The sequence below is a fragment of the Eulemur rufifrons genome, chromosome 7, assembly GCF_041146395.1.
Source record: "Eulemur rufifrons isolate Redbay chromosome 7, OSU_ERuf_1, whole genome shotgun sequence".
Classification (NCBI taxonomy): Eukaryota; Metazoa; Chordata; class Mammalia; order Primates; family Lemuridae; genus Eulemur; species Eulemur rufifrons.
The window spans coordinates 284,965,484-284,992,884 of NC_090989.1; the positions used below are offsets into that span (position 1 = coordinate 284,965,484).

At 51.4% G+C, this 27,401-nt stretch overlaps 1 protein-coding gene across 4 annotated transcripts in view; it reads left to right on the forward strand.

Moving 5' to 3' along the window:
* The window catches only part of SEC16A (SEC16 homolog A, endoplasmic reticulum export factor), a 37,904-nt gene extending 10,603 nt beyond the window's left edge, over positions 1-27,301 (forward strand). For 3 of the 4 annotated variants that reach the window (XM_069477092.1, XM_069477094.1, XM_069477093.1), the window contains exons 3-31: positions 613-749; positions 3,877-3,974; positions 5,079-5,205; positions 5,787-5,985; positions 6,176-6,350; positions 7,785-7,927; positions 8,557-8,618; positions 8,718-8,856; positions 9,252-9,497; positions 10,707-10,804; positions 11,543-11,624; positions 11,760-11,877; positions 12,074-12,185; positions 12,381-12,486; positions 13,133-13,273; positions 14,315-14,428; positions 14,713-14,905; positions 16,181-16,423; positions 17,033-17,115; positions 18,080-18,232; positions 20,090-20,167; positions 20,350-20,406; positions 20,587-20,683; positions 21,139-21,273; positions 21,546-21,622; positions 22,536-22,610; positions 23,106-23,165; positions 24,029-24,094; positions 25,597-27,301. In XM_069477092.1, the coding sequence (XP_069333193.1) occupies positions 613-749; positions 3,877-3,974; positions 5,079-5,205; positions 5,787-5,985; positions 6,176-6,350; positions 7,785-7,927; positions 8,557-8,618; positions 8,718-8,856; positions 9,252-9,497; positions 10,707-10,804; positions 11,543-11,624; positions 11,760-11,877; positions 12,074-12,185; positions 12,381-12,486; positions 13,133-13,273; positions 14,315-14,428; positions 14,713-14,905; positions 16,181-16,423; positions 17,033-17,115; positions 18,080-18,232; positions 20,090-20,167; positions 20,350-20,406; positions 20,587-20,683; positions 21,139-21,273; positions 21,546-21,622; positions 22,536-22,610; positions 23,106-23,165; positions 24,029-24,094; positions 25,597-25,665 (3,483 nt within the window). In that variant the 3' untranslated portion in view covers positions 25,666-27,301. The remainder of the gene's footprint in view (positions 1-612; positions 750-3,876; positions 3,975-5,078; positions 5,206-5,786; positions 5,986-6,175; positions 6,351-7,784; positions 7,928-8,556; positions 8,619-8,717; positions 8,857-9,251; positions 9,498-10,706; positions 10,805-11,542; positions 11,625-11,759; positions 11,878-12,073; positions 12,186-12,380; positions 12,487-13,132; positions 13,274-14,314; positions 14,429-14,712; positions 14,906-16,180; positions 16,424-17,032; positions 17,116-18,079; positions 18,233-20,089; positions 20,168-20,349; positions 20,407-20,586; positions 20,684-21,138; positions 21,274-21,545; positions 21,623-22,535; positions 22,611-23,105; positions 23,166-24,028; positions 24,095-25,596) is intronic. The other variant, XM_069477095.1, reaches the window with a different exon arrangement.
* The last annotated feature ends 100 nt before the right edge of the window (positions 27,302-27,401 follow it).

Here is a 27,401-nt window from a genome sequence, read left to right on the forward strand (position 1 = left end):
CGTTTTTCCGTGGTTTCATGTTATCTGCCAGGCAGTGGCAGAGGATTGGGGATTTTAGACACGGAAGGATGAATTCTAGCTTCTACCCAGATCACCTCATCTGTCTTCAGGTCTTCATGTGTCCACTCGGGCCCTTCCTTAGAGACAGGTCTGAAAGCATCGTAAATATAAAACGTAATCCTCTTTTTGAGGCTGTCTGTAGCTTTAGGACCCATTCACGTGGTCCTAAAGCTTTATGGAGATGGCGTCTAAAGCTGGACACAGGCATTATTCAAATCCTGACGTCTCCACATTGGAGACATCAAGAAGCAGACACCTAACAACCCCCGCAGAAGTCGCCGTGGCCCTTTGGGGTTGCTTGCGTACATGCTGGTGCTCTCTGCCCATCTGGGTGGTCTCCTGAGCAGGACCAGGGTTGTCCGCCTGGGGAGGATCCCACCGCAGGCCTGGTGAGAGCGACCGCCGTTGGTAGGTGGTTGTTTGCATTAAGGAAGCCCCACATTCAGTGCTGCCTTTAGAGAGCGGTCGTCTGTAAGGTTTAGAGCTTGAGCTGGTTGGTCTGAGTTTGCTCTTGACTGGTATCTAACGTTGCCCAAATGCTTCCTCCCGTAGGACGTCTACAGCCTCTATGAGCCACGATACAGGCCCTACGACAGTACAGCATCTGCGTACGCTGAGACCTACCACTACGCCGAGCCTGAGCGGCCCAGTTCCCGAGCAAGTCACTGCTCCGACCGGCCACCTCCCAGGTGCGGCTGCATCCACTCTGGCTGCTTCACTGTCGTACACAGTCTGATGTTTATGTTGTTGACTGTGGTGGTAACTTAATGATTTGAAAAATTTTGTATCTGTAAAGAATTATACAAACCTATGCAACATATGTTTACATTTTGCCAATATGGACCAATTGCAGAATGTGCTTTTAAATTGAGTTAAACACACTGCCACCAGCAGTCATTAGCTGTGATAGTCGGTTAGCATTTGGCCACCTCCTAGTCAGGCCAGAGCCTGAGCAGGTCCACAGAGAAGCAGCCTTGGACTTGTGCATGCGCGCTCTGGATGGGGCGCTTGTTCCTGCTGTCCAGGCACGTCTTGCTCTGGCAGTTTGCTAATGGGATATTCGCGGTCCTTGGACTGTAGCAGCTTTTAACTGTTGCAGACTTTTCCCTGCCACTGAGTCTCCAGAGGCCAGGGGGTGCTGGTCACAGAGATGACATAGTCCTTAGATCCACCAGGCAGCACCAGAATGCAGGGCCTGAAAACCCACGTTCTCTCCCTGATACCACCACCTCTGCCGAAGACCGGCAGGCGTCCTGGACCTGCTCGTCTCCTACGCTGGCCCTGTATGCTTTTGCTTGCAGTTGCAGAAATGGATTTGGGAAGAACCATGGCACCGTGCCTTCAGCTGAGTAAGCCTTTCAGCCAGGTCAGAGTCCTGTGTTCTTGGAGCAGAAGAGGCTGTTTTGGTTTTTGTTTCCGCTCAGAGAAGTTGGCAGTGGGAGAACAGCAGTGGTGGCGTGGGTCCTGGCGGCGGTGCTCAGCTGTGCCTGCCTTCCAGAGCTTTTGCTGCGCTTTCTCCTTGTCGGACCGAGGAGTAATGGTCTCACTGGTACAGGTTTTGCTACAAGGGTATATTGCTTTTTAGACTTTGTAATACAGAAAAGTCAAATCATTGTGAAGACTGTGTACGTATACTTTGTTTCAAAAGGTTTCTTATGCTGAGTCTTTGAGGTTTGCAGTGGCTTACCTGAAGACAAAAGGCTCTGAAAGTCTGCTCATTCGGCTGGCCCAGGTGTACGCTGCTGCAAAGGTGCACCCTGAACCGTGTGTAGCTGGGCGTTCTGGGTGCTCTGTGAAGCACAGCAGCACAGTGAGGCTTTGTCTCTCAGGAAACTTCACTTGAGATAAAATTCCCAGGATTTTAGCTACTGTGTATCACCATGTCACCAGGGAGGTGGGACCTGGTGTTAATGTAGTGGTCTGACTCCAGAGCCTGCAAAGTGAGGGCGGACGGGCAAGTGTTTTCTGGAGCCCTGGGAGGCAAGAGAGGCGGAGGAGGCAGAGCTAGGGTGAGTTCTCGCTGGCCTGGTTTCCTTCACCTGCCGACCTGCAGGTTCACATAGCATGATTTCAGGCGGCCAAAGGCAGCTCCATGCTGTTCAGAAGCCTCCCCCAGAGGCTAGTTCAGGTGCCACGGGAGTGGTTTTGTCACCGTAGCGGCTAGAATTCTCTTCTGTCAGCTGTCCCGCTGCTCCAGCTGTCTTCAGCGCTTACTGTGACCGCTCTGTCCTTCCTCCCAACGCCGCACACGAGCACGTGCACGTGTATGTGGTCTCAGTGCTGATGTCTGGTACTAGCTTGTCTGTCTGCACCAGTGGGCCCAGTTCATGCAGGAACTGCGTGAGGTTAGAGCGCCTCGTTCGCTGTTGTGAGCGCATCATTCCTGACAGATGAGTGGGGCTGGCGAGCAGTGCAGCTGCTGCCAGGTGGCAGAGGGCCCGGCCGTCCACCCCGGCACGGCGCACTGCTCGGCCACGGTGACAGCCCTGCCAACCCACAGCCCGGGTGCTCACTCTAGACTGCACCTGTGTACATGGCAGTGGGTTCTGGAACCCCCCGCTCTCATGAGCGCTGCACCAGCCAGGCAGCCAGACAGGGCCGAATGACCGTGTGGCTCCTGTGACAGTTCCTGAAGGAGCATGAGGAAAGTCACATTATAAAAATCTGGGCCGGGCGCGGTGGCTCACGCCTGTAATCCTAGCACTCTGGGAGGCCGAGGCGGGTGGATCGCTGGAGGTCAGGAGTTCGAGACCAGCCTGAGCAAGAGTGAGACCCCGTCTCTACTAAAAATAGAAAGAAATTATATGGACAACTAAAATATATATATACAAAAAATTAGCCGGGCATGGTGGCGCATGCCTATAGTCCCAGCTACTCGGGAGGCTGAGGCAGTAGGATGGCTTAAGCCCAGGAGTTTGAGGTTGCTGTGAGCTAGGCTGACGCCACGGCACTCACTCCAGCCTGGGCAACAGAGTGAGACTCTGTCTCAAAAAAAAAAAAAAAATAAATAAATAAATAAATAAATCTGATATTGTATAAAACCTGCCATTAGGCTGGGTGCGGTGGCTCACGCCTGTAATCCTAGCACTCTGGGAGGCCAAGGAAGGAGGATCGTGTGAGCTCAGGAGTTCAAGACCAGCCTGAATAAGAAAATTTTAAAATGCTCTTAAGTCCTTTTAAGAAAATCTCGTAAGTACCAGAGGTTCTGATAATTGATCATTTTGCTAAATGTGTTTTTTCTGTAGTAAGAGTCAGGGTCACGGCTTGGTCTACGAAGCCAGCCTAGGGGCCCCTGTGGGAGTCTGACCGCAGGTCAGCTCCAGGGGGAGACACAAGGGGTGACCCCGTCCGGTCTTGTCCCAGGAGCCTGCGCTCAGGCTCTCGGCGAGCGTGCAGCGAGCATCCCTCAGGCAGTCTGGTGTAAAGGCGTTGACATTGGCATTTTAGGGTGGTTTTGGTGGCTCAGTGCTTTTTTCTTCTGCTAAGCATGATATAAAAAATTTTAGGACCTATTTTAGTGTTGACTTTTATAGCATATAGCAGTGAGAACACCAAAAGGGTCAGTTCTTTTTTGCTGATTAGCTCTTAAATATTAATAGTTACTTTACTGAGATAAATTTTAATTAGCAGTATATGGTGAGGAATTCCATAATCTCATCCAGGTTACTGTTTGAATCTTCTAGTTAGAATTTTTTTATGACCAAAGTGCTTTGATAAATGCTTTTGCTTTTATAATTTGTATAATTTGTATTGTCTGATATCACACCTTAAGAAACAGGTAATTTGTTTTTGAAGAGCACTGTGTGTGTTTTTCAGGCAAGGGTATTCTGAAGGATACTATAATTCCAGAAGTGGGTGGAGCAGTCAGAGTGATCACTATGCGAGTTACTACTCCAGCCAGTACGATTATGGAGGTATGTTTAGGAATTTTAAAAAGTTGGCCATTCACAGATGGATTGTGTGAGAGACTGCTGTGCTCTGCGGGGTGACTTCTGAGAAACTTTGCTTTACTAGTCTCTTCATTATGTTTTTATCCAAGAGCCAAAGTTGTTGATACTTTGCATCTGAAAATAATTGTATTGATATTTTTATTAAGAAATCACACCTTAATTACAGCATGAATGTATCTTTATCACATTGGCAGTTTTCTTTGATTTTTCTAGCAAATCATAATCATCACTAGTTCCAGAGCCACCTTTTCCACATGTGACTACTGACATGTAAATTGATGAAAACAAAACAAAGGGAGAAACCAGCCCCTCAGTCTCACCAGCCATGTCTCCCGTGCTCAGTGGCCTCAGGGTGCTGGTGGCTGCTGCGTGGGACAGTGCAGACATGGCCGTGTTGTGGGTGCTTCCCTGCAGTGTGTGTGGCACAGTGGCCGTGTCCCTGGGAAGAGCTGCTGGTCGCTCCTGCCCTGGCTGTGTCCTGTGCTCTGGGCCCTGCAGCCCCTCTGATGTCCCGCTGGGGCCAGCCCCGCCCTCACTTCCTAGAGGGCTGCTTCTGCCCTCTGGTGTTTGCGCCTCTTTTAAATGTAAATTCTGTACACAGTTGCTAAAAGTGTACATCCCGTTTTGTTTATAATGTTAATGTGCCCTTTAAAGTAACCTTTTAATATTGAGGTGATTTTTAAAAAATCTTCCGGATCACATTAAGGAGAAGAAATATTAGTAAAATTTACAGTTACAGCATTGGCTATTAAGAAGTAGTAACTATGAAAAAAAATTTAATGAAGAAGTCTTTTAGCATCTCTTCTAAAGTTATCTTTTTAATCAGAAACACTTGTATTTGGAGAAAAATTAGGTAGTAAATACATAGGCAAGACACAGCTGGGGGTCCTCTGGGACCTCAGCTGCCATTTCTTCATGTTCTGCTGACTTTCAGGAGGAAAGTTTGGTTTCTCCAGGAGTCCTTAAAGCGTCCTTGGGTACTGGCGGGGTGCAGCTTCTGTTGTGAAATCCAGAGGAGTCTCTTGTTTTGCATATTACCGTATTAACCCATTCCGTCCTTGCTTACAGATCCAGGCCGCTGGGATCGTTTCCACTACAGTGCTAGATTCAAGGACCCCCGCGCCTGTGACCGGAGGTACTGGTGTGATGTGGAGTACGACCCGTACAGGAAAGAACACTATGCCTATGGTGACAGGTTGGTAAACCACACTGGGATGAAGGAGGCTGGTGGTAAACAAACGTGTGTTCTTTCTCATCCGTCCTTGTGTCTTTGAAGTTTATCAAAGAGCTGTAGTTGTTTGGGGGTTTCTGGTGAGCAGCTGCCTAATGTTTTGGTCACTGTCTGAGAAAGGAAGGATGGACCAGGCCCTCCTGGCGTTGCCAGCTCTTGGGCTGTCAGAGGAGACCCAGCCTCAGAATGAGTGCTCATGCAGTGGCTTCAGAACCACCTAGGGGTCTAGGTTCACTCATGACTCACCCCTCATTTGTCCTGCCTGCACCCAGAGTTGTGACCACGGTCAAGATGCACTTGAGTTCTCTAAAATCATGAAGCCGAGTCTGAGCTGTGGGCTGCTGTCATGTGACGCATTGTAGTGTCAGCTCTAACTCGTACTCTTTAGGGTAAAGGTGTCTTGGAAATGGCAGGGTGGCCAGAGGGGCGGGGGGGTGGGTAGGAGGACCTGCTGGCCTTGGTCTGTTGTCTGGCAGCTGCACGTCGTGCCCTGAGCAGTCCTCCAAAACTGCCCTTTCTTTGCCTCTGGCCCCTGCTTCCTCCAGGCCCGAGAAAAGTGATGACCCCTGGCGGTATGACCCTCGCTTCACCGGGAGTTTTGACGATGACCCAGAGCCCCACAGAGACCCTTATGGGGAGGAGGCGGACAGGCGCAGCGTCCACAGTGAGCACTCGGCGCGGAGCCTGCGTAGCGCGCACAGCCTGCCAAGCCGCCGCAGCAGCCTCAGCTCCCACTCGCACCAGGTGCGCTCAGCAGGGTGGGTTCGGGCCCGGGAGGGGGGGGCCGGGGTTGGGGCGAGGATCTGCTGCCCCATCCTGGGGCGGCCGGTTCTGTCAAGCACAGTTATCTTCTTTGTTGCAGTTCTGACAGCATACCTCAAGTCCCACTGGTGTTGGTGGGGAACTAATTTACCCATTCGCTTTGTTTTCTAAGAGTCAGATTTACAGAAGTCACAACGTCACTGCCGGTTCCTATGAGGCCCCACTTCCTCCAGGCTCCTTTCGTGGTGATTATGCCTACGGCACCTACGGCAGCACTTTCCACGGTGCCCAGGGCTTCCCCGAGTATGGCTACCCCACAGACAGTGGCTGGTCCACCGTGGAGCAAGGTGCGTGCACAGCACGGCAGGGGGACGCTGGGTCACCTGCAGGGTGGCTGCCAGCCTGGGGTCAGGATGCGGAGTCAGGGATGTGACTGGCATTTGTGACAGGCTGTGTCCCAGCCCGTCCTTGTGAGTGGCAGAGCGAGTAAGGACAGGCCGATGCCTTCCCTTCAGTTATAGCAGGGCTCGCAGGGCTCGCAGGTCTGAGAGTGGCTGTCTGTCCACACGTGCGTTTCTCCAGTGTGTCTCTGAGCACAGCCCGCTCCAGGCTCCTGGGTGGCCCCTGAGCGTGTCTCCAGTGTTGACCATGTCTCAGTAGTTTGCAGGGAACTTCTCATTCCCTTTGGAAGGCTCCTGTTCCTGGACTTGTCCCCTGTGGCACATTCTAACTTCCCTTCTAAATGTTTGGCCAAAGGCTGTTGGGAAAATTGCAAAAATATATGTAAAGTTATACAGAATATAAGAGTGGCCTTCCTTTCTTAAAGTATTACTTCAGTTAAAGATTTTTTGTTTCTTGAGGCAGGGTCTCTGTTGCCCAGGCTGGAGTGCAGTGGTGTCATCACAGCTCACTGCAACCTCGAACTCCTGGGCTCAAACGATCCTCCTGCCTCAGTGTCCTGAGTGGTTGGGACTATAGGCATGCCACCACGCCTGGCTAGATTTCTTACTTTTTGTAGAGACAGAGTCTCACTATGTTGTCCAGACTGGTCTCGAACTTCTGGCCTCCCTAAATGCTGGACAGGCATGAGCCACTGTGCTTGGCTCTTAATTTTCTTTTTGATTCAAGGTGTTGACTCTTGTCATTTCTGAGAGGTGCTTGTGATATTCATTCGGAAGGTGCATTTGTGAGAGACAGCTCCGGAGCAGGGAGGGCCCAGGAGGAGCCCCCTTACCTGTAGAAAGGGCCTGGGAGCTGTCTATAGGAGCTTTTCCATTGTAGACGAGAAGGGGTCTCACTTTTAACGATTTAAACATTTTTCTGACATATGCTTAGATTCTACTTCTTTTGCTGTAGATATTTAGCAATTATTACAGATATTTAACAATTTTTTTTTTTTTTAGACAGAGCGAGATTGCCCCAGCCTCCTGAGTAGCTGGGACTACAGGTGCACGCCACCATACCCAGCTAATTTTTCTTTCCTTCTTTCTTTCTTTCTTTTTTTTTTGGTAGAAACGGAGTCTCACTCTTGCTCAGGCTGGCTTCAACTCCTGGTCTCAAGCCATCCACCTGGGTTGGCCTCCCAAAGTGCTTAAGATTATAGGTGTGAGCCACCACGCCCAGCCAACAGTTATTGACTTTAAGTTGAAAGTCATTTTATAATGCTAAATCTAACATGATTTCAGCTGTGTGGTCACATTGACAATCTAGACGTTGATCTGGCTCAGAAGCATTAAAAAGTGACAAACTGATTGTTTCTTTTTCAATTTTTTTAAATATAGTTCCGTCAAGACCAACTTCTCCTGAAAAATTTTCAGTGCCTCATATCTGTGCCAGGTTTGGCCCTGGTGGCCAACTTATCAAAGTGCTTCCGAACCTGCCTTCAGAGGGACAGCCCGCGCTGGTTGAGATCCACAGCATGGAGGTAACGCCGCGGGGGCAGCGCGGCGCCACCGCTTGGCTCACACTTGTGCTCTGCAGCTGTTACCTGCAGCTGCCAGTTGTTGTGTCTGGACATACAGCCGTGGAAAATGTTTGTTCCTATGAGTCTTCTAGTTGTAGGTTTTTTGCTCTGTTTGGTCGTACCATTTTCCTCCTCGGAGTCAGTGTTTGAAGCATCTGCCTAGGGTGTTAGCCTTGGTTTTGCTGCGTTTGTGTCTCTGTCTTGGTTCGCGTGTGTTCGCTTTCCTGGGAACCCTCAGTGCTGCTGAGGTGCTCCTCAGTGCAGTGCCGGTGGGCCAGGTGCTGCTGAGCTCAGGGAGGCAGCAGGCGCCCTGGCCTGCAGCCTTGGCCGGCCTCTTCTGTCACACGTGTTGAGGCCCTGCTTCAGAGTTTGGGGGAAAAAAGTGGATCTCACTAAAGTTTGAAAAGCATTGTTGTAGCCCAGACATGACTGTTCCATTGAACAACCTTGAGCCTTCACCACACATGGTGGCACAGGCCACCCTCTCGGGCAGTGTCTGTCATGCAGTCTGGCAGTGTAGCCAGCAGACGTGGCTCAGGTATTCACTGCATACTGTCCCATGTGAGCGACTCTGTCCCCTCTCCTTGTAGACCTTGCTGCAGCACACGTCTGAGCAGGAGGAGATGCGGGCATTCCCGGGGCCACTCGGCAAGTATGTTCTTGTTGGGAGTTCCCTGATGTCTGTGCGGTAGCAGTTGCTGAGCTTGGCCTCAGAGACAATACTGTTCACTGCATGTTTGTTCCTTTGCAGAGGTGACACCCATAAAGTGGACGTCATTAACTTTGCACAGAACAAGGCTACAAAGTGTTTGCAGGACGAAAATTTAATTGACAGAGAGTCTGCAAGTCTTCTTTGGAATTTCATCGTTCTCTTGTGTAGACAGAATGGGGTATGTGTGTTTCTACTCCTGCTGTGTTTCTCTTCGTTGGCCTTTAGTCTTTGGGCTGCTCAGTCCTGCAGAGGACCTGGGCTGGATCTGTGTCCTCGGCTGTGGGCAGTTGGCGGTGCTGCCATCAGGGGCTCCCTTGGGACCGGGCACCCTAGCAGCAGTTTGGGGATGTGGGAGAAAGGAGAAACATAGTTTTGGGGTGAGCTGAAGTTTTAGCCCAGCTGTTGCCAGCCTTTCAGGGGGATTGCGGGTACGTCTGTCATGTCCCTGGCTGTGCCCAGAGTGTGTGTAATGTGTGTTGAGGATCCTCGCCTGACCAGCAAATTTGTCAGCTCACTGGAAATTCTGTTCCTGGTCAAGCCTGTGTGCTCCCTCCCACCCTGTCACCCTTACAGACCGTGGTGGGAACAGACATCGCGGAGCTTTTGTTACGAGACCACAGAACGGTGTGGCTCCCTGGGAAGTCCCCCAATGAGGCAAACCTGATTGACTTCACTAATGAGGCTGTGGAGCACGTGGAAGAGGAAGAAGCTGGCGAGGCCCAGCTCTCATTCCTCACGGACAGCCAGCCGGCCACGGCCAGCACGCTGGAGAAAGAGACTGAGAGGTTCAGAGAGCTGCTGCTTTATGGCCGTAAGAAGGTAAGCTGTCCCCGAGTCACAGGGCCCTAGGTGTCTTCGAGTGTGCACCAGGGGAGGGACAGAGCCTTCTCTCGGGTGCGTCAGTGGTGTCCTAGGTCTCGCCATTTCATGAGATGTCCGGTCCCTCGTATGTCATCTCTCTGGATGTGTGGATGTTGGTTTTCTTTAAGTATTGCCAGTGCCAATGAGACGCACATTCTGTTTCCGGTCATTCAGCAAGTAAATGTGTGTGTTGAGCACAGGCTACATCCCCGCCATGTGCCGAGTCTCAGGGTTAAAGACATGCGCGAGACAAACCCTTTCTCACAAAGCTGGGTGGGAGTTGGGAGGACGTGCCGAGCGCAGGCCAGGCATAGGCCGAGGGCCGGTGTGTGCCGCCGAGCCACTGTAGTCACACTGGTGTGGAGGGGCTCTGGGGTCCCAGAGTGCCTCCAGAGCCCTGCGGGAGGGAGGGAGGGACCGAGATAGGAACCTGTTCTGGGGAGGGGAGGGACGTGTCCAGAGCGAGCCTGTGGGACAGTGTATGCGTGGGAGGGGGCTCTGGGGTGGGCGTCATCTGTTCAGGACTCACTCAGGGTGAGAGGCTGGTCCCACTGGCTCGTGTGGCTCTGAGCAGCAGGGACACCCGATAGGCCTGGAGTTCTCTGTGCTCACATATCCCAGTAAACTGAGCAGGGTCATATGTGATCATTGTGATCTCAACATGGACATTTGGCAACTGATTGGGACCTGTCAGCGTTGACTAACATTTATCTCTATCACGACGTTTGCCTCTCAGCCAGCAGTTGTGGGCTTTGAGGTGTGTTGCCCCCCAGATTACTTAGGGTAAGAGGGGCTGCTGCCTGTGCTGGGCAGATCCCCAGGGGGGCCCGTGGCACCTGGCATTGGGAGTGAAGGTTGCTGCGCGGCACCTCCCGGGGGCAGGACGGTGTGGGCACTAGGGCACTTCTTGGTTGTCCCCGCTGGTTCTTTATGCTGAAAACGGGTAATAAAAGCAGTGACATCTACTGGAGGGACTTTGAAACTAAGGAAAATGATGAAGTATTGGATTTTCTTTAATATCGAACTGCCTTTGGTGGGCTTTGCTCTCAGTCTGCTGTCAGCCCTTTCTCCCTTCCTGTCAGTGTGTGCACAGCACGTGGCAGTTTTCTGTGCTGCAGTCACCTGAGTGACTCTGGTGATTGGCACAACCACTGAACTGCTTTGCAGGACGCCCTAGAGTCCGCAATGAAGAATGGCTTGTGGGGTCACGCCCTGCTGCTTGCCAGTAAGATGGACAGCCGGACACACGCCCGCGTCATGACCAGGTACAGAACCTCCCGGCGCGGGCTGGTCGGCTCCCTGGGGCACGCGGGTGCTGGCGCCGCCCGTCAGGGACAGCGGGCGGGTCTCACTCCTGCTGCGGTGCTGCCGCACAGGGACTCGGGCCTCCTTGGCCCTCCTCAGCGGGCCGTATTGCTGAGGGTTTTAAGTTTTGTTTTACTAACTGAATGGTTTTTAACACATTCTTTCTTTTTTTTTTCTTTTTTGAGACAGAGTCTCAACTCTGTTGCCCGGGCTAGAGTGCTGTGGCGTCAGCCTAGCTCACAGCAACCTCAAACTCCTGGGCTCAAGCAATCCTCCTGCCTCAGCCTCCCGAGTAGCTGGGACTACGAGCATGCGCCAAACATGCCTGGCTAATTATTTCTATATATTTTTAGTTGTCTGGTTAATTTCTTTGTATTTTTTTTTTTTTTTTTTGGTAGAGGTCAGGGTCTTGCTATTGCTCAGGCTAGTCTCGAACTCCTGACCTTGAGCGATCCTCCTGCCTTGGCCTCCTAGAGTGCTAGGATTACAGGCGTGAGCCACCTCGCCCGGCCGTTTTTAACACTTTGTATAAAATCTTAATGAATTATTTCATCTTTAAGGGTTTGTCTTATTTTTTTAAGTATTGAGATGTGTACACTTGGCCTAAACACGAGTCTAATCACTAAATAAAAGGGCTAAGATAAGTCTTTTTAAAAACTGAGCTAGAAGTAGATCTTTTTGTTTTTGTGTCTCCCTAGGTTTGCCAACAGTCTTCCCATCAATGACCCTCTGCAGACCGTGTACCAGCTCATGTCCGGGCGGATGCCCGCTGCGTCCATGGTACGTGATGGCTCGTGATGGCCCCTTTCCGTTTTCCCGTGCTCTGACCAGGCTTGCTTCTGGAGCTCAGCGTCACGAGTTACAGTGCTGTGCTCTTCCCAGGATAAGGGGCTGGGGTTTTTTTCCTAATTTTAGTGTTGTGGAGACGAGAAGTGGGGAGATTGGAGGCCACACCTCGCCATGGTCCTGTCCAACTTGAACAACAACGTGGATGTGGAGTCCAGGACGATGGCCACGATGGGTGACACTCTGGGTAGGTGAGGCGCTGGGACTGGGAGGTGGCCCTGGAGCGGGTGTGAGGACTGGAGGTATGAGTCTCGGCAGGGGTGGTGAGGACCGCAGGCATCTTTGTTCCTCCGGTCTGTCCTTGTGGTGTCTCCCGGTAACCCTCCAGTTTCTGTGAGGAGTCCCAATGACGGGGACTTGGCCTATTTTGTGTCTCTCTTCAGCTTCAAAAGGTCTCCTTGATGCTGCACACTTCTGCTACCTTATGGCCCAGGTTGGATTTGGGGTTTATACAAAGAAATCTACAAAACTTGTCTTAATTGGATCAAATCACAGGTAAGGAATCAAGTAAATGTAGTATCTGTTTTCCTTTAGAAAGAAAAAAAATCCCTCTCCTTTAGCTAATTCGGAGATGGTCAGCCTCACGTCTTTGTCACATCGTGGCACATGCTTCTGAGTTATGTGCACCAAGGTTGACTATGCCAATAACTGGCCATTTTTTTAAATGAAAATAATTCATTTCCTCAACAGTTTGCCGTTTTGCAAGTTTGCAACTAATGAAGCTATTCAGAGGACAGAAGCCTATGAATATGCCCGGTCGCTGGGGGCCCAGAGCGGCCCCCTGCCTGACTTCCAGGTGAGCAGGCGTCCCGCGTGAGCTGGCGGTCAGTGCTGACCAGCTTTGGGTCGTTTAGGGTTTTTGTGTTCTTATGCAAAAAATGATGCAATTTTTGGGAAATAATCTTGGGAAGACATTTGATCTATAGTGCTCAAATACCAAACCATATTGAATTGAGAATTTTTGTTTGCATTTTGGTTCTTAATATTTTAAACATTACAAACCTCCAGTACTTGGTTTCAAGAAGTTTTATATCAGCTATTTTTAGTATTTGGAGAAGGTGGTATCTGACACTGTGTGTGTGTGTGTGTGTGTGTGTGTGTAGAACACATCTAAAGCACCAGTAGAGATGCTTCTGGTACATTTGCAGCCGCATGGCAGGCTGTGGTCTCAGGGTATCTCTCTGAGTGTCGCTCTCGTTATGAGCCAAGTGGCTCTGCTACAAGTGTTGGGGGGAAGCAGAGCCAGTTTCTCAAAAGCTTAGTTGTTTACTTGAATCTTAAAGCATCCCAGGGAATGGAGGCTGGTACATGGTTGGTGGGCAGGGAAGGGAGACAGTGTAACCAGAACATACGGAACAATTCACAGCTTCCAGGGTGCTGTTAGGAATGACAGGGAACGCTGCAGGACAGCTGAGCTTTGTTCGTTTGTTTGTTTATTTTAGGTGTTTAAATTCATCTACTCTTGCCGCCTGGCTGAAATGGGGCTTGCCACACAAGCCTTTCATTACTGCGAAGTGATTGCTAAAAGCGTCCTGACACGGCCCCATGAGTATTCCCCAGTGCTGATCAGCCAGCTGATTCAGGTCCGTCTCTTTGCCTTCCCCACGGCACCTACTGACTGGGCCGCTGAGGCACGTTGGGATTGCTGGGCTCGGGGATGGCCTGGTGACTTGGACGCTCATTGTAGTGGACACTCAGAACCTACTTCTTGGATGGATGAAGATCTTGAAACGTGCTTGGGCAGGGATGCTGTGTTTTGCATCTTAGCATGGGGATTCTCAGGCACTCGTGCCAGTATAGAAATTTGGCAGTAAGCATCAAAATCAGAAGGACTCGTCTCCAGGACATTCCTATTTTGAGGCAATTTAGTCTGGTGGTTAAGAGCTTGAGCTTCTGGGGTCTGGAGCTTGACTGCGCCACTGCGAGCCCCACTCCGTCCCGTGAAATGGGGCCACGAGGCCGCCAGGAGCCCAGTGAGGAGTACACAGGGCAGGGGCAGAAAGCACTGGCAGGAGCCCGGCACGTGTCGGCCCAGCAAGGCTGGGTCAGGTGTTTCCCCTCCCCCCGCTAGCTCCATTTTTGAAAATGTGCTCATGTGATAACTATAGAAATTTATTTTGGAAATTTTAAGACCTATGTCATAGTACAAAGAATAATTAATGAGTCCTAATGGCCTCGTGCCCCAGCATCACCAGCTGCTAATACAAGGCCAGACTTGTCTTGTCTTTACCACCCACTGCCCCCTGACTTTGATCCCCCGCTGACCCCACCGCACCCCCCAACTCCTAATCAAAGAATACGTACATTCTGGGTCAGTTCAGCATTTTGACGTGTAAAGTCGAGTCTGCGTGATCAGATGGCAGCCACAGGAGCTGCTGACCGCATGCGCGTGGCCGGGGGCACGCCTGCAGTGACCTCATGGGCAGGTTGTTTCTGATCACCCAGGGTCATCTGTTTTGGGCATGTCATGTAAGCACACTTTAGAAACACTTACATGGCTAACTAAAGCTTTATCTCTAATTTAACACTGAAGCTGCATTTTTTCCAGTACAGTATGTTTTGAAAATGGTTTTACCTGCCATCACCTGGTTGTAACTGGGTCTTTGTTTTTCATGTGTGTCTAGGTAGCTTCCCAGTTACGACTCTTTGATCCTCAGCTGAAAGAGAAGCCAGAAGAGGAATCTTTTGTCGAGCCTGCTTGGTTGGTTCACCTGCAACATGTGGAGAAGCAGATCAAGGTACAGTATCTGCTTTTACAACAGGACAGCCTTCTCTTAGGACTTGGCACAGAGACATTTGACAGGGTGGTTTTTGTTTCTTTTTTCCCACCAAAAGTATTCAATCTAAACAATATAGTCATAAAGTTTGCCTGTCATTAGAATTTCCTAATTCCCAGAACGGGCGTCAGTGGTGCAACGCTCTCCTGAAGTAGCAACGGTGGCAGGGGCTGGGGAGAAGGCTGTTGCCGTGAGCCGCAGGCCGCCAGACATGCATCCATAGGCTGGACTTGGTTCTCCTTTAGGAGGGGACTGTGGTGTGGAGTCAGGATGGAGCCTTCCCCCAGCAGTGTCCCAGCACGCCTGGCTCTGAGGTGGGACAGCTGGACGGTCCAGGACTCGGGCAGCAGGCGGATCTGGAGACTGACAACCTGCTGCTGGTGGTGCCGGCGCCCAGCACCGACCAGCTGGGCCAGGGTGTGCGGCTGCTGCCTTCAGGTGAGCCCACGCTCCCGGCTGGCTGGGCAGGCGCCCGCGCACCTTGTTGGGGAACCGCTGTGCACATGGGGCGCTTGTGGTTTGCTGCCAGGAGAACCAAGAACGACAGTGGTTTGGGCAGCTCCTCTTCTCCTTCTCCTCACGTGTTCTCTCTTGGGGAGCCCGTCAAGTTCATGGCTGCAAATTCCCATATGCTGATGACCCTGCCATTCCCACCCCAGCCAGCCCTGTGCCCTGGACGCCAGCTGTGTCCTCAGCCTGCCCACACACTTCTCTGGGGACCTCTCAAACGTGCCGTCTGGACTGGGGCCCTCCACAGGCACCGGATGCAGCCTGCTCCTCCTCATCCCCCCGTCTCAGGAAGGGCAGCCCTGATTCTTCCAACAAGTGGGGCCCAAACCTCCTCCTCTCATTCGACCTCTAGTTTGTTAGTAAATCTCGTCAGCGCATCCTGCCCACGTCATGCCCTCACTGCGTGCCTGGATGAGCACCCTTCCTTCCCCACCCACCTCCTGCACTTACCCCAGATTTGTCTGAGGGCAGGACAGGCTCCTCACAGTGCCCGCAGGCCCTGCGGCCTCCTGCACTGCCCCTCCCGTTTCGTGCTCCAGCCATGTCTGTGACCCAGGCCACTGCCACCTCCCCTCCTGCCGTCCACCCCTCTTCATCCGTAGATGCCTTGTCACCACTCCCCCGCCAATTGTTCTTCTTAGCTTTTATTTTATCTTCTTAATTGGCTCATCCGACCCCCACCTCCCCGATGAGGACTCCTCGTCTGTCCTGCTGATGCTGCGTCCGGTGCCCGCGTGGTGCTGGCAGGCAGCAGCTGTCCCTGGTTGTGTATTGAGTCGGCTGGAGGGAGGGGTGAATGAGTGAGTGGCCTGTTGGACTCCTGGCAGTGGGGGAGAGGAGTCAGCGCGCAGAGCAGAGCTGTGTGCCCAGCGGCCACTCCCCAGCTTGCGTTTGGGTTTTGCAGTAGACGGGAGCCTGTGCCTCACCTCGTGCTTGGTGACGTGCACACGCATCCACGCTGCCCCCAACCCCTGGGAAGTACATGTTCTGCTTTTCTCCAAACCACCGATGGGGCGGTGTTTTCAGCACTTTGTGCGTTAGTTATTGGATTTCTCACCCCTTAATGAAAAAAATGTGGGTTTCACTCGAGTTATTTCACTCGAAATAACTAGTAATAAATGTGTTTAGTGTATGCCAGTCAGCTCCTTCTAGTGACTGGAGTTAACCTCTGTAACCTTTGACTTCTCCACTGCCCCTGTGCAGCTCCACAGACGCTCTCCGACGGCCAGCTAGCCAACCCGGCCAGGGTTCCGATGTTTCCGGTGCTGCCACCCCCAGGCCCTCCTGAGCCGGGTCCGGGCTATGGACTGCCAGGGTCTGCACCTGGCTTCCCAGAGCCCTCCAGGCCTGATCCTGCAGCCCTGTACCCAGGGCCTGGCCTGCCACCTGGCACACCATCTCTCCAGGAAAGTAGACGACTCCAGGAGTCCAGGAGCACAGACCCAGGTGGGTCTGCCAAGATGCTGTCCCGGGAGCAGAAGCTACACTGGGTCTGGTGTTCAGGGGGGAATTGGGGGAAGAGACTGAAGTCATTTGAGCTTGGAACAAGTTATGTAGCCTTAATGTAGACCAAAAATTCTGGAAGTTATTGACTGAATGGGTTAAGAATCTCGCTACAGTAGGAATATTAATACTAGTTTTCTTTTGTGACTTTGCTTTTTGTTATAATGTGAGCCTACATGACCGTTCAGAGCATGACAGAATGACCTGGGCTACTCCCAGGGTCTGTCTTCAGATGGTCCTTCTGAACTCCTTGTGAGATGTACAAGTGGAGTGTGAACGTCTGTCTGGAGGTGGATGTGGTGGATCTTATCTCTGGTCTGTGCCTGTTTTTGTCTGTTTGGACAAAGCAAAACATAAGCCAGGCTTTAAAAAACAAGATAATTTCCAAACATTTGGGAAAATTTTTCAGTGCTGGTTTCTGAAAACAACACTGTGGTGAGCCCAGGAAGAAGCTGGTATGTTCCTAGACTTGTGTGTCACAAAATGTCCTGCTTCCTTGTGTTCCACGTCCAGCGGCACTGAGGTCACGGTTGTCCTCTTTCCCGTTGACAGGGACACTACCGCAGGAGGCGCCTGTTGGAAACTCACTTTCGGGGCTAAGTGAAGAGGATTTTGGTGGAAAATTTGCTAATCTGGTACTTCCCACATATTTTAACTGTTTTCCATGAAGTTCATTGAATAGGTACCCAAACTCCTTGTTCAGGTGTACATAGAGGAATAATAAAGATGATAAAATTATTTCTTAAATTGTTTCTTAAAGAGGAAATGCTTCTAGATAGTTTTAATCCTTAAAATATGAAGAGTTGGTGAAAATGTTGGTAAGGAAAGACCGGGGAAGAGAGACTTCAGTAGTGTAAAAATAGTTGCTTTAACCAAGTAGAAGACATACCCAGATACAATGAAATCCCTTACTAATTTTAACTTTTCCAAAATGGAGAACTTTCTTGATTTCTATACCTTTTCTTCTACAATAGAATTTCTAACATTTTCACTTTTTTCCTAAAATTGAGTTTCATTTCACCAGACATATTTGGTATAAATACCTCCTCTCTTTACCCTGATCCTAACCAGGAGGGACAGCTATTTTCATACAGCCTGCATTCTGGAACTTTCTTTACGGGTACCCAGCTCTTTATGGCCATCCAATCAGTATGCGATTGCTGTAGTTTAAACTTTCATTGTATGTTTTACCGAAAAATTCTGTCCCTGGAACAGTAAAAAAGAGGGTTTAACTGTACTGAGAACAGTGTAAGTGCACATTGCCCAGCCCTGCCCAGTCTTGTCCTTGGTGCGGGTGCGTGTTCTACCTCTTCTAGCCAGCAGTGCCCCGGACGCCAGAGTCTGCATTCTGAGTACCCCACACTCCGAACAGGACTGCTTGTTAAGTACGGCAGCTCTTGGCCTGCCCAGGCGGAGGCTCCCGGGCACCCCGTGGCAGGGGCTGCATTCCTCAGTCCCCTCCCTGCTCTGGTCACTAGAAGCAGCTGACCTCATGGTGATGTTTGAGGGAACCTGTGTGGGCAGGTGCTTCCCCCGCTCTCCTCTGGGTCCTACACGAGGAGCCCCAGGAGAGCCTGCTTCCTTGTTGCCTTGGGACAGGACCCCTCGAGAACAGCGCAGGACTCAGAGACCCCAGCAGGATGGGATCGTGCTAACTTGGGTTCTGCGCAGCCTCCTCTGTCTCTGACATCTGCTCCCGAAATGAAGAGACCTGGACAAGCTGTCAAGAAAGAGGTCAAAGAACCTAAGAAGGTAAAGCACAGCCCACCCCTGGCGTTCTCGTCCAGCTGGGCAGGAAGGGCCGGGGCAGGTTCTGAGCAAGCAGGCTCAGCTTCCCAGAGGCAGCTCTCCTCGTACACTGAAGGCAAGGGAAAGGCATTAGTTTCTTGGTTAATTAAAGCAAACATTTAAAAGTCTTTTTATACACACAGTCAAGTGTGTAAAGTGTACAACAGTGTGGTGAGCGTGTATATATTTGTACACACGTGTAACCACCGCCCACGTCAGTATGAGGACACCTCCAGGCCCCCAGTTCCTTCATGGCGACTTTCTGTCAAACCCACCCCAGAGGGTGGCCAGAGGGGTCAGAGGGCAGCAGTTGGTTTGTTCTTGTGTCAGTGTCTGGCCTGTGCCACAGTTTCCTTTCTCCCAGTAATAGAGATTTGGATTATTTTCAGTTTGGGAATAATATCAATAAAGTCAGGTGAGCATTCTTGTCTGTATCTTTTGGTGGGAGAATGTACTCGTTTCTCTTGGGTCTGTGCCAAGGAGTGGAGCTTTTCAGTCACAGGATAAGTGTCTGCTCAGCTTTCGGGGACACTGCTGGATAGTCTTCCTAAACGGCTGTGGCAGGTTGCACTGCCGGCCTCGGAGGATGACAGTCCCAGCCGTTCAAGACTCCACCAGCATGGGTGTCGCCAGCCCTTGGGCCTTTAGCAGGTTGCTGGGTCTGAGGTATTTCCCTGCTGAGTCACGACGCTGAGTCAGCACCTTGTCCTGAGCTCTTTACCGTCTCTGCTCTTCTGTGTAGTGTTTGTTCCAGTCTCTGTACACTTTTTAACATTTTTATTTAAATGTTAAATAAAAGCTGTGTTGCCCAGGCTGGTCTTGAACTCCTGTCCTCAGGCTGTCCTCTTGCCTCCGGAGTAGCTGGGATTACAGGCGAGAGCCACCGTGCCCAGCTTGTCAGTTTTTAGCTGGGCTGTTTTAGTGCCTTGCGGGAGGCCTTACTGCACGGTGGGTGCGAGTCCTGTGTTAGCTGCGTGTATTGTGAACGTCTGCACGTTGCCTCTGCACTCCCAGGGGTGCCCTGTAAAGAACCTAGTTCTTCGTGCTAATGGAGTTATTTATCAGGCTTTTCTTTGATGGCTACTCTCTTAAAAATAAGCACACATTTAATTCAAAATGTGTGTGAATTATGAGATAAAACGTGACACTTCAAATAGGTTTTCAGCAAACAGACTATTCCAGATCTCAAGTACAAGTTTATCTGCTCAGCAGACTTCATGGAGAAACAGAAGTGAGAGTGTGTAGGTAGCTACTGATGCTTTTTTCTTTTTTTTAATTAGAAATGAAGTACAGCATGTGAAGAATAAAGTAAATTTCCCCAACACCCATGTTCTCCCAGCATGGGAAATGGGGGGACTGTGTTGTGCGGGACCCCACGCTGCCTTCCTCAGCCTGCCTTCCGCTCCGTGGAGCGGGAGCATGTGCAGCTTCGTCTGTCCGTGTTTGGACATGAGAAGCTCCTAAAGGCATATTACTGGTCTGACTTAATTATGGTAAAATGCACATACATGAAATTTACCACCTTAGCCATTTTAAGCACACAGTTGAGTGGTGTTGAGCGCATTCACGCTGTGCAGCCACCGCCCTCGTCCACCTCCAGTGCTTCCTCATCTTTCCAAACGAACTCTGTCCCCCCGAGACGCTGACTCCCTGTTCCCCTCCTGCAGCCCCTGGCAGCACCCATGCTCCTCCCCGTCCGTGTGGGTCCGACAGCTGTAGGGACCTCATGGAAATGGATCATGCAACGTTTATCTTGTTATGTCTGGCGCATTTCACTGAGCGTAACGTTTGCAAGGTTGCTGTGATGGTTTTTATGTTTAGAGTGAATCCTGGTTCTCTCGTTGGCTACCTGGGAAGAAAAGGACAGAAGCTTATTTGCCCGATGACAAGAACAAATCGGTGAGTGCCATAAAACAGATATGCACAGTGGGGAGCGGGAGGAATTCTAGTGATTTGTCAGTCACTTTTAGGACAGACCTGAGTAGACGTTTTCTGAAGTTTGAAAGTGTCATAATTTATCAGATTCTAATACTGTTTAGCTTCAATCTACTCATTTTTTTCCCTTTTTAAAATCTTGGCAGATTGTTTGGGATGAAAAGAAAAACCAGTGGGTGAATTTAAATGAACCAGAAGAAGAGGTAAATTACGATTTCAGTTATTATTGGGCATTATCGGGCTGGAAGTGGAAGGAAAAGTCTTCCCTGCGCCTACGCCTGCACGGTGCGGGGTTTGGCCCTCCTTTGGGGGCATCCTGTGGAACGCCCCGGGGGCGTCTGGGTGCACGGAGGGGATTCCTGAGGCCGTTCCTCCCTCTGCAGAAGAAGGCCCCGCCCCCACCTCCAACTGCGTTTCCCAAGGCTGCGCAGGCCGCGCCCTCCGGCCCCACGGGGGTGAATGTGTTCTCTAGGAGAGCAGGTGAGAGTTCCCTGACGACAGAGCTCATTTGGATAATTCACAGTTCAAGAGATATGGGAATTTAGCCTTTGTAACAGGTATGAGATGGCATTTGTCACACTGCAGAAGGTGATGTCAGTGTCATGAAGATGAATCCTTGGGGGGAAGAGTCCAGTTCTCCAGAGTATCAAATACCCCGCAGCACACCATCTATCGGTGCTGACGCACTGCGGGCACGGAGTGTCCGATGAGTCAGAACAGAACTGGAGACATGGTGGCAGGAACCAGGAAACCTCCCTGGGGGCAAGAGTCCACACAAAGCTGCCCGGCAGAGAGGCGCCCTCTTCATGGTCAGGCCATGTGTGGCTCCCAGGGCACCCCGCTTGCTCCTCTTCTGCCGCAAGGGAAACGGAGCTGTTGGAAGCCTGAGGTCACTTCCTGTATGGACCCAGTTTGCTTCCCCTCCCTCGTTGTAGCCGGAACTAGAGCTCGCTACGTCGATGTTCTGAACCCGCGTGGGACCCAGCGGAGTGAACCAGCGCTTCCTCCCGCAGACTTGTTTGCTCCACTGGCCCCGCTCCCTATTCCCGCTAGCTTCGCACCAAACCCAGGTGGGCAGGGCCTGAGTGAGCCCAGAGCGCTAGCCTTCTGGCTTCCTGCCCTGTGACCTTCTCTCTTTTTGTGAGTCTCTGGCCTAAACCTCCCTTTAAAAGAATGCCCTGACCAGCATGCAAAGAGCCCCAAAGTTTGTGCTTTTTTTTCCGATTTCTTTACCCTTTCCTCTGTGAGTGTACCACGTGAAACTCTTCTTTTTGGGATGTTTTAAATGAAATCCCATTGATGTTCTGGACAGAGTGACGGCCTCCTGCACTCTCGTTCACAGATGCAGAAGAGCTGCAACTTGCAGACGGGGCTGGCGGGGAACGGCAGGCTCCAGCCGGGGGCCAGGCCAGTCCAGAGGTGAGGGGCGCAGCCGGAAGCAGGGAGGGCACCCAGTGAGGACGTGCCTGCCAGTCCTGCCCAAGACAGCTCCTGCCCTCTGCGGGGCGGTGTCCAGTCTGTGCACGGATAATGTTCCGCCAGAAACGTTTGACGCCCGTGTGTGGACAGACGGACAGCAGAGTGGAGGTTGCCAGGGGCTGGGGGAGGGGAACAGGGAGCCGCTGTCCAAGAGGTATGTAGTTCAGTTGGGGAAGATTAAGCATTTCTAGAGACGGTTGGTGGCGATGGCTGCACAGCAGTGTGAGTGTACTTAATGCCACTGGACTGTGCACTCAGAAATGGTCACAAGGGTAAATTTTATGTGTATTTTACCACAATAAAAATATTTTATAAAGTTACTCTAACTTAAAAAAAGGAGAAATTACCTACTAGTAATAAAAAATAAAGTATATCTTCACCTCAAAAAAACAAACGAAATCCCATGTGAAGTAACAGCTCAGCCCAGAGTCTCTGAAGTTGGATAGGCCCAGTTCTGATTCTGGTCCTCCACTCATTAGTAAATGCATGTTTTGTTCACTGTTTATAGTGTGGGGTGGTCGCTAAACCTCTTTAAGCCTCAGTCTCCCCCTCTGTAAAATGGGAATAACAATAGTACCGAATGGCAAAGCTGTCATGGGGCCTTGAGGCCTGTACAGCACACAGTAGGTGCTCAGCAGTGAGCTGTTGGGGTCTGGAGCTTACAGGACAGTGCGAGTGTGACGCCACGGGGAGATGCTTTCTTTTCGTGACTTCTCACCACGGAGCACTTTACATGGAAGTGGGTGTTTGTAACCCGGGCCGGAGGAACGGTTCACTGTTTTTCTGCCTGGTGTGAAAGACTTTAAATTCCCTGGGATTTGCTAGTTGCTGCATTTCTTGTTTTTCTTCGCAGGTTTTAAGTTCCGCAGCACTGCACCCTGGCTCTGAACTCCCAGCCCCCCGACCAGACTGTTCCCAGGGAGGGGAGGTAAGGAGCACCGTGCCCGCGGCTGCCCGCGGCTCAGTTTTATTCTCCAAGTGCCTCTTCCTTTAAAAATGGATGATACTGGGCAGGAAAAGTCAGTTTAGAAATGAAAACACGTCAAAGTGTTGTATTCCTAGGAAAAAATTGTGTTTGAGCAAATCTGTTTAGGACCTCCAAATAGGGCATGAGGGGTTTGAGGTGACCGTGGTAAGTCACCCCCAACACAGCATGGAATGATCTGGAATTTCATGATGCCATAAGGTAAAGCTGGCTTAGGGCAAGAGCTGGACAGTTTCCCCCAGCCTTCCCCCAAAACTAATGGTTATTTCTTAACAACATCACATTAAAATAGAAATTTTAAGCTAACTCTGGCTTTTTCCCCTTTTGAATTGTATCAATTCTAATGGCATCAAAAAGCTTTTGAAATTGAACTGACAGCTTGGACATGCATGTTGATTTTCCTGTCTGTGTTTTGTGTGTGTTCTTGCTGTTTTGTAGCTTTCGCGCTGTAGTTCAATGAGTTCATTATCACGTGAAGTAAGCCAGCATTTTAACCAGGTACCTGTGGCTGGCGGCTCTCACTCACCTGGAGGATGAGTTGTGTCGCTTTGTGTTTCCTTTAAGAGTGCCGGAGCGGGCGCGTTGTGTGTGCCATGCAGCCACCCCACCCGCTGTCTCACGCAAACACCACGTGGCCAAGGATGCAGTGTTCCTTTCTTCAGATGGCCTTAAAGGGATTCTGTTGTTAAATATCAGATGCTTTGATGATTGACTTGACCGCAAATGCTCACAGAAACGTTGCTCTTTCTCAATTGGTTTTCAAATGAACAGCCCGCGGTGCAGCCTCGCTGTGTGGGCGTTCCTGGGTCAGGGTGCTCTCCTCTGGGAGGAGGGGTTCTTCTTTCTGATCAAGCATGGCAAGGTTTGTTTGAGGCCAGTGAGAGTGGCAGTGACGGCGTCTTGCAGCCAGTCTGGGTGGGGACGAAGGAATACTCCATCTTCCGTGTGTACCATGCAACTGAGCCGTGTCCAGTGGCTCAGCAGAAAGGCTTGACACGACATTGCTGCCTGCACATTGGGACGCTGGGTTTCAGAGCTGGGTACTCGAGGTCTGAAGTAATCAAAAAACCTACTAACTGCTTAGACTGACACTAATGTGACGTCCCAGTGCCATGCACTCCTTACCTTTGCATGTTCGGTGTCTACAGCACTTTACTCTGCATGTTGCTTTTATTTTTACCATTTTCTATGAACCATTAAACAATTAAATCCAGTATTGCGAGCAGTATCTTTGACCTGCTTCTGTCGCTTACTTAGAAGCATCATAAATCCTCACTTAGAAATAGGATCTGTGTCCGTGATTGAAACACCAGCTGTCGTGCAGTACAGCCTTGCTGAGGTGACTTCTCTGTGGTTCTCAGGCTCCTGGCGACCTCCCCACTGCAGGGGGCACCGTGCCCTTCTACAACCCTGCTCAGCTGGCACAGGTGAGTGGCCCTTGTCTTCCTCCACGTGTGCGGCAGCTCGCTTGCTGACTTCCTGGCCTGGTGCTCGGTGACTCTCAGCGTCCCTTCCCGGACTCCCTGCATAATGGGAGTGGCGCACCACCGAGCGACGGCCCACGGGCGTGCTGGGAGAGGCTGCGCCCTCTCCCCGTCCTGCCACCTCTGCCTCTCCAGAGGCCGTCACTTGGAACTCCTCTAGCCGATCCGGGTACTCGGCACCCCCGTCACCCCAGTGACTGCGTCGGGCGCTGCTCCTTGGCGCTTGGGCTCAGGCTCCTGGCCTCCTCCCTCACCCTGGGGCGGAGTCGGACTCTTCTGCTGCTGCCTCTCTTGGTCATTCCGTTTGTCTTGGCCACACACACCCTCCACTTGCTGCTGGTTTGATGTTTTTGTTTCTTTATTTTTTGTTTCCCAGCAGCTTCTTGACAAAAAGGTGCACAGGTGAGTTTGTAGAGACCCTTCCCGTCTCAGAATGCCTTTATCCTACCGGTATGTTCGGTCGATTGTGTGGCTGGGTAGAGTTCTTGCGCAGAAATCATTTTCTTCAGAACGGAAGGTGGTTGTGCATTTTCTGGTGCAGCTCCCTGCAGGGTCCTCCTTGCGTTCTCTTTGGAAGCCTGAAGGGGCTTCTCCATCCCCAGGGCTGTCTGACTCCCTCCCAGGGTCCCCCCCTGACTCCCAGGGTCAGACTGCTGGCCTGGGCGCTCACACTTCAGGTGGGGAATGTTTTTGAGGTTCCCTCTGGTTTTCCTTCCTGAGCCTTCTCTTTCCTCCCTCTGGTTTCTTGCCTGTAGAGAACACACTGTCTGCCAGTTTAGGGGAGCTGAGAGCGGGCAGCGGTCTGAGGGTGTCCTGGCACTCAGCCCCCACTGCCATGCCCGTCTGCCCACAGCTGCCTGTGGGCCGGCCTCACGCCTGTTGACTGCAGTCCTGCCGCGGGCCGCCCTCCCCGCCCTGGTCCTGCAGGGCTGCTGCACCCTCTCTGCTGCCTGGGCCGGCTCTTGGTTTTCAGCTTCAAGATTCGCTGGTTTTCTTCCCCCCTGTTAACCTTTATCTTACAGTTTGCCTTTACAAAAATCCCTTGGCTTTGACCTCGGGTTTCGAGAGGGAGCAGAGGCTGTACCTGGTGTCCCTGCAGCAGCAGGCCAGGCACAGGCCACCGTCCCTCCCTGGACTCACTGAACACTAAGCAAGCCAGCACTGCAGAATTGGCCTCAGGCCTAAGAGCCCTGACAAAACCAAGGCACCTCCTGTCCACCGTGATAGCAGACGCTGCTGGCAGACGAGTCAGCACTTTTAAGGGAGCCTGACTTGCTGCGGACCTGTCCGTTCTCCTGGGCTTTCAGGACAGAAACGCAGCGTTCCACTTGCCGACGTCAGCAACCTGTGCGGTTACCACGTAGACCAGCGCCCTGCGGCATCGTCCCTGGGTGTCGTCCACCCTGGTGGACATGCAGAGGTCAATATTGTTCATTTCTTTTCAGGCCTCTGCCACCTCTGGGAGCTCAAGGCCGGGGAGGATTGGCCAGAGGAAATACGCGACACTGAACTAGAGCCGTCCCTGTTTGGGGTTTGCATTTGGAACCCTGAGAAGACTGTTCTCCACCAAGAACCTAACTGCCTACCTGGGGCCTCACTCCTGTCCCCAGACAGGGCGGTAACTCAAAGCTGGCCACATTCTGCAGCTCCCTCTCCTCACCCCCGTCTTGATGAATTATTTCAGAAATTAACCCCACCATTCCTTTCAGATGCTGGATGGAAGAGTGAATCTCTGACTCAGAGTCTCTCACTGAAAATGATGTTACTTAAGTCATTTCAGATGATTTAGGATAATTCTCAGTCATTTAAGAATATTCCATTTGGTGAATCTAGAATTGTTTGCTGCAGGAGGGCAATGCGTCGGTAACCTGGGGCCTCTCTCAAAACTCCACTGTGAATTGTTGCCCTCTTAATCCCAGGGCTCCTTTAAGATGTTGAGGGGAAAGAGTGAATGTGTGACTCAGGAGAGGGAGACAGGGCCACCTGCCCTGCAGCCAGGGGCAGCTCTGCCCCAACCATTTCTGAGCCGGCAGGAATGACCGCAGGAAGCTGCGTTCTCGGGCAGCGCCTCAGCAAAGCGTGGGGTTCGTTTGGCAACAGGTCACAGTTAGGTTTTGAGAGCGGCTCTGGTTACTGAAGCGAATGTCTCTCCTGTAGCAACAGCCTCATTCCACTTTCTGTGGCCTAATTAGGACCGTGGGTGATTTCATGCACCCGGAAGACAGGCACTGCCCCTCCCTGCCACGAGGTGCAGCTCAGCGGTTAGGAAAGAGCCCCAGAGCACTGACCTCTGACGCGGCTGGCTCAAGTGAGTGGCCACTGTTAGAACTGAGACCCGTAAGAGACCTGATTTTTATTGTGCACATAAGCGGTCTGGTGAGTCTCGCGGCAAGGCCCTGAGTGGGCACTCTGAGGAGCGCTGCACCTTCTCAAGAATGGTTTCCACAGTTCCGTCTGGATGACCGGCTTTCTCTCACCTGGGCGTCATCATTTGAGGATTGGTGACATCTTGAAGAAAGTGGCTCATACAGTTTCTTGCCAGCAGCTCTGGAACCTAAGAGTCCCCCCTGCTGCTCCTTGCTGACCCGGCCGTGAGGACCGGCCTGGGGAAGACCTCCGCTCGGCGGACCCAGAGCTTTAAGGCCTCATCGACTGTTCTGAAAACTGCTCGTGTTCTTGTTAAGACTAAAGAGACTGAAAAAAAGAAAAGATTTAAATATTTATAAAAATCAGTAGGTAATAATTTCTGTAGGCTCTGCTGGGGGGACATAAGCAGTTAGGTATTTTAAATTTTAAATTTAAATGTAGAAATTGTAGAATGTGGAATTAGCACAGGCCCTTCCCAGTTTTCTGTTTCACTTGATCATCTAGGAAAAACCCAGACTGTTTTCCAGGATGTTCCACAGACCTGTCTGACTGGATCCATTTGTTCTTGTCACTTTGAGAAAGGCCTGTCCCTGTGGATGGGCAGTCCTGTGTCCCTCGGTGAGGTCCTGTGGTTCCGGGACCTCCTCCAGCCCAGCCATGCCGGCGGTTCTCTGGTGGACTGCTCACCACTTTTGATTCAAGAAGCTTCCTGCAGGTGGGAGCTGCTATTTTTCCTAAATGCAAATTGTTACACTGCAAATTGTTGAATAAAATATTTTGCGCTCTCAAGCACTTCACGGGTGGGTTCCCTTTTGTTTGCTGGAAGCCAAAAAGATGGGTGCAGGTGTCCTGCAGGCAGCCTGGCAGACTCCTCCAGGCCTGG